The sequence below is a fragment of the Chenopodium album genome, chromosome 16, assembly GCF_948465745.1.
Source record: "Chenopodium album chromosome 16, dcCheAlbu1.1, whole genome shotgun sequence".
In the NCBI taxonomy this organism is placed as follows: domain Eukaryota; kingdom Viridiplantae; phylum Streptophyta; class Magnoliopsida; order Caryophyllales; family Amaranthaceae; genus Chenopodium; species Chenopodium album.
Window position 1 is genome coordinate 33,471,436 of NC_137849.1, and position 6,207 is coordinate 33,477,642.

General features: G+C 36.7%; 2 protein-coding genes across 2 annotated transcripts; both read right to left on the bottom strand.

Moving 5' to 3' along the window:
* Positions 1-1,286: 1,286 nt before the first annotated feature.
* Positions 1,287-3,195, bottom strand: LOC145584097 (uncharacterized). Its single transcript, XM_081641026.1, has 3 exons — positions 2,942-3,195; positions 2,726-2,853; positions 1,287-1,375 (listed from the first exon to the last, which is right to left on the bottom strand). Exons 1-3 carry the CDS (start codon positions 3,193-3,195, stop codon positions 1,287-1,289), a joined length of 471 nt encoding a protein of 156 aa, XP_081497152.1.
* Positions 3,196-4,360: 1,165 nt separating this feature from the next.
* LOC145584098 (uncharacterized) lies at positions 4,361-5,510 on the bottom strand. The gene is made up of 2 exons (XM_081641027.1): positions 4,610-5,510; positions 4,361-4,506 (listed from the first exon to the last, which is right to left on the bottom strand). The coding sequence occupies exons 1-2, from the start codon at positions 5,508-5,510 to the stop codon at positions 4,361-4,363; spliced, it is 1,047 nt and encodes a 348-aa protein (XP_081497153.1).
* Positions 5,511-6,207: the final 697 nt, after the last annotated feature.

Sequence of the window (6,207 nt, forward strand, 5' to 3'; positions counted from 1 at the left end):
TATGTTAGCCAATGTTTTCAGTCTAGTAAAAGTTATCCGTGGGAGTAATAGTCGGATATGTAATGTTCAGTTGCTCAAAGTGACAGAGCAAGCAAGGAAATACATGTCCTTAGATTTCGGGTGGGAAGCATTTATGAACGACAATCAAATCCGTGAAGGTGAAGTTCTTATAATTTATTATGCTGGGAACATGACTTTTTATGTGAGGATATTTTCATCTGCAATGGTAGAAAGGTTCAGTTCTATTGAACCTCTTCAGAGGTCTGTGTCAAGTGGTGGAATTGGTGCGTCTGGTGTTGGTTTTCTAGAGTACTTAGGAATTGGGAATAAACTATGGTTCCCTTGGGTGTTTACCCCAGCATGTTTTGAAGAAGATTCACTGGTTTGTATCTTATTCACTGTAATTAAGTTATAAATATAATGCATCTAACACTACAGCAGTATTGTATTGAGCCCATTTGAAATTGTGTATATGCAGGAAATTCCAGTAAGCTTTGGCAACCAGGTATTTCCTCATGTTAACACGCAGACAGAAATTCAGGTGTGCTATGGTGACAAAACATGGGATGCTGTTGTTGAGATCTACTCCAAAGTCAATGGAAACATCCACGGTAGAATAATCAGTGGAATTTCACAAGTGCTTTCAGACAGTCACCTAGAATATGGAAAAAATTGGGGTTCTTTTTTCTGAATAGCAATGATCCAGTTGTGTTAGAAATAGCGTTCCTTTAATCTAAAATTAAGTCATGTCGTATTGGTAAACTTTGTTGTGGGATTCACTTTAAATTAATGAAAACTGCTTTGTTTTGTTGTTAAATTTTATGTGCTTTTGATGGTAGAATAAAGATCTTCTATAATATAATGGTTTCGATAATATGAATGATGAGTTTAATGAATCATGTATTATTTGCAGTTTCTTTCTCACTAATCCATTAGAATGGCTTCATTGTACTGAGCTATTGAATTTCTGTTTGGAATACAGAAAACAAAAGCAATTACGGACAGTTTCATAGCTTAATTACAGTGAAGGTTAATGGTCTCTATATTATACTATCACAATTACAAACAATTCCATGGTTTAACTCTACTACAATTCATAAATCAGTTATTGGTATATGGTCTACCAAATACTGGAGAATCTGGAATAGTTAGATATTGCTTACTTGCTTTCAACTGTAGTGTAGTATTCATAAAAGTACTCCTGTATTTTGATGCAATTTGGTTTGGATTATTCAATGGCATATGGAATCTTTCTCTATATCAAAGGAGAAATGATAACACTTACTTCATTGTGGTGATTCTATGTCAAAAAATCTGTAACAAATCCTGGTGCCACTCAGCTTACAGCTATATACAGCAAGCACCATATCTTTACCTGCATATAAATTATGTAAGAACCTTGAAATGACATGACATTGTTATCTCACAGTGTAAATAGTTTTAGGCGTGCATAGTTGCCATGGAATAAACTCGAGTACAAGATCTATCTATATATTTAGATATGAAAGAGATCTCTACATAGCTAATTATCATATAGTAGTATCCTCTATACATTTAGAATATAACAGGAAAAGGCAATAACTAAACACTCTCCACAACAACTTGCATGATTCAAGATTATGCAGAAAGAATTTTGAGGACATAAGCAATCAATTTCCATAATCTGTTTCATTTAATCTGTGTGTCACTGTACACATGGTAGCTTACATGTAGTTTATCTATAAATGATCATCTTTTAGGTATACATGTGTATATATGTGTATGTATGTGTCTCCCCCTTATGTATCTGTATGTGTGTATATTTAATAACATGAGAGTTAATGCATATATTTCTCTGTTCTTGTAGCCTCTGCCAGACAGTTGGAAATTACTTATGTGTAAATTCTCAGGCCCCGTATGTGTGTGACGTTATACTGAAGGGCCAGTGTGGAATGTGGATTTGTTAGGTGCTAATATACCTGAAACACATGGTGTGTTCATGTATACTGGATGGGAGAATTTTGTAATTGATAATGAAGTGATGCAAGGTGATATTTTGAATGTACACTATGTTGGTCGTGGGACGTTCCACATCCAGGTCTAAACCATTGCAGATAATGGCATTTAGAAGTGTACCCAAGGGAGGTAGTATAAAGCATAATAGATGCAAACATAATCCACCCAAAGTATTACTTTCCTTAAACTTATGCAGTGTATTATTATCCACCTAGCTTAGTTTGAGAGGCTTTATCACCAGGTAATTCATTATCCTAGTGCTTCCTTTGTATCCCTATTGTTGTTGTTCCTGTTATTTTAAATCTGCAGGTTTATGATTTTAGTATTGTAATAAAAAATCTTCAGCTATGCATCACACTATTTGTACTGATTTCCTTTGCTACTTTAGTGTAGGGATTTAGTATAAACCTTAGTGTACGAAGGGGCCATTTATATGTATAGAGGAATAATTAAATGCCTTCCAATCCTTGCAGTTGTTAATAGGGTGATGTCATATGTGGATAATAGTTCAATATTTCATATTTTGAGCTTCTGCTTCCTGTAAATACGAACAGGAATTTCATTCAGGAAAACTATGCTTTAATAATAATCCAAGCTGTCCATGAACAAAATGAATCAATAGCTATATGCATACCTTTCCTTTTTCAAAACCAACAAAGTCTGCTTCTGAATCCTGCCTTTTCGGGACCTATTGTTTATCTGGTTTCTTCTGTACTGCCTTGCATAATACCTGCTAGTCTTAGAACTTCGTAAGCCACTACATTCTTAACAGTGTTCGGTGGATATTGTTCAGGAGGTTTAGCATAAAAAAACAGCAACATCTTTTGCTTTCTTAGCTCTGGACAAAGCAACATATAGCTGGCCATGAGAAAAATATGGCCGTGGAAGATGAATGGACACTTGATTTAGAGTCTGATCCTGAGATTTGTTGATTGTCATTGTAAACCTTAATTTGATAGGGAACCGTTTCCTTTCAAACTGGAAAGGATAATTCAGAGACCCAGATGGGCGTAAGTTAATCCTATGTATAAAGACATAATCTCCCTTGTACTGTCCAATAGCGATTACACATTGAATGACATTTAAGAAGAAACGTTTACATGTAAGACGTGTACCATTGCATAAACCTGATGAAGGGAGCAGATTCCGTAATAAGATAACCGGACAGTTTTCCTTGAGCACAAGCTCATGAGGGCTCATTCCACCTGGACACAAACTGTTCATAAATTCCGTAGGATATACATTGTATGAATCATTCAACATGGTATCAAAGCTTTTGTACATAACAGATCTTCCCTGAAATTGTTCTATCATAAATGCATTAATAGAATCCACTTCATCATTTAATGGTGTCAAGATTGCTCGATTGATAAAGTTGTCAGCACACAGATTACCCTGCATCATTTCAGGGAATGTTGCTCTTGCCAGATCAGAAGTTAAATCTTCTTCACTGTCGCAAAACTGTGCAATCTGAGCTGGTAAATGTACATAAGCAGATTCTAAATCTTGTAGCTCACCATTACCTAAGGCAAGTAAAAATTCAGAGTAAGGTAAATCCTCCCGAGGTCTTATATTTTCTATCAATCTGAACTTGATGAATTTAGGCCATAAATATGAAGTAACAATACTGCTTTCAACTGCTTCTTTCATTGATCTGTGAGGAACAACTGGCAATACTTGCCTAAAATCACCTCCAAACACAACAATTTTACCTCCAAACATAGTTTTATTATCACATACATCTTGCAGTAGTAAATCCAAATATTCAATATTATGTTTTTTTAGCCATTGAAGCTTCATCCCAGATTATCAATATAGTTTCCTTGAGTAATGCTGCCAAACTTCCTTGTTTAGGAACATCACAAGCTAGAGAAGATTCACAATCAAGTGGAATTTTGAACCTTGAATGGGCTGTGCGACCTGAAGGTATATTTGCTGCAGCAATACCTGATGTTGCCGTGGGCAGAACTATCTTGTTCATGAGCCTGACCTCTGCATACAGAGCATTGTATAAAATCGTTTTACCAGTTCCACCCAGGCCATCTATAAAAAAATCCCCTACTTTCCCTTCCATGACATACTGCATAATACATGAGAATGCAGCATTCTGTTCAAAGTTAAGTCTACAACGGCATGAAAGGCACTCTTCTGGGGTAAAAGCATAAAGAGCATCCATAATGTCCTTTGTTCTTCTGAACTCAACATCAGATTGAGTATATAAATGCTCTAAACCAAACGTTGACAATGACTTCCCCATAGCTTCAAGGTATCTCTCAATAGAACGCATAGTTAACTGCTGAATTTTAAGAATATTATTAGTGTATTTATGACTGAAATCCTCAGACAAAAAGGGATAAAACTTAAGCTATAAAGCAGCTGGCTCAGATGTCTGACAGAATATCAACACTGTTGCAAATAAGCGGCGTAAGGCATCAGGCATCTGGACCTCTGAAGCTTCGGACAATGTTAAGTATGCAACATCGTCATTTTTAATTAAACCTAACTTCATAGCTGCATCATGAAAAGTTGGATATATATGGCCATTCACAGTTCAAAGGTCCTCGAATGAAGTTGGACTTCTAACATTGAGTAACAATAACCGTAGGAAAAAAACGTTCCCCTTTTGCAGGATATACAAATGCCAGTCGGCCTACAGAAAATCTATCTAAAACCCTTTCTTTCCACTGCTTACTACCTGCATCCCATCTATAATGCTCACAAAATTCACCATACAGATGGCCTGTGCCGCCTTCAATGGCTGCGTTGACTGCAAAGAATTCAGACAATTGAGTGCACGAACGTTTAGAATTAGCAATAACAGCGCGTAATCTTTCATGAGGATGCAAGTGCACAGTTTGTGCATTTTGCAAATGTACTTGCAATGGAAGAACTGGAGGGTGCATTTCAAATAAATCAAAACTAAATATTCTCCAAGCAGCTTCACAAGGCGACACCCATCTACCTGATTGGAACTGCCGAATTTCATCAACAGAGGTGTCCTCACGAGGCACTATATTGAATGACACCCTATCATGACCCTTATACACGTACTTGTATAGATACTTAACTACTTTAATCGTCGAGCAAACCTCGACATTTAAATGGCAATCAAACAGGGATGAAAGGTAAGGATTATATGGAATAACCCACTGATTGTCAAGGTATACATTACGTATCTTTACTTGTTCTCCAGTTTCACGCCTCCTGTAGATAGGATAACCATCTTTGTTATTAGTAGTTTCATCTGAAAACTGTTTTGGATATTTATTTTTACAAGCCAATGTACCACCTCCTTTACGCATACATTGGCATTCTGGATTTAATACACCACAAGGACCATGCATCATATGTGCAAGCACGGTTCTACGCAGGTTATTATTACTGATAGACAGTATTTCAGCACACACAAACTTATCATAATCAGCAGGACATGTCATTTTCCACTCTGATTTCAATATCACTAAGAAATGAGCATGTGGTAACCCTCTTTTTTGGAAATCAACTACATACACCATTGTAGAAACTTCTCCAAATACTTACTTCTCCATTATCTCTTTCTTCAGAAGTAACAATTTGGCTCTGAAAATCCTGGCTACTAAATCAGGACGATCCTGTGCTGTCTCACCAGGGGCTAACTCAACCTTTATTTCAGGCCAATTAGCATTGCAGGTGATAGTTACAAAGAAATCTGTTTCCCATATCACTGAACCAAAGCTATGGCATTAAGGTAGCGTTTCTTCATATCTCGAGGTCCTCCGATAAATGTTGGGGGTAAGATTACCCTACGCCCTACTGCAGATACCCATTTGTGTCTCCCCAAAACCAAACCCAGTGATGAATACCTTTTGCGTCGAATGATAATCGAACGAGGTGAAAGTGTGAAAAGTCAAGTGTTGCGGTTAGTTTTTATTAAAATTCTTTCTTTCTGTTTTCGAAAAACAACTCTATTTTATGAAAACAGCCAATCCAGTTTAGTTTGGTCCACGACAAGGGTCCAATAATAGTGTAGTTGGATGGGGTTTGAAAAGAGCTTTCCAACGATATATTATAGGCCCAATTCCGATGAATAATGAGGAAGTTATGGCCAAAATACTAAACTGGGCCCGGTTTGATCTTTACATGCGGCCCAATGATCTAGGGGAGGGCCCAATGTTAATTATTATTCCTAAAGTTATTAGAATTGATTATAGTCTTCTAGAATTCTCTAGAGGG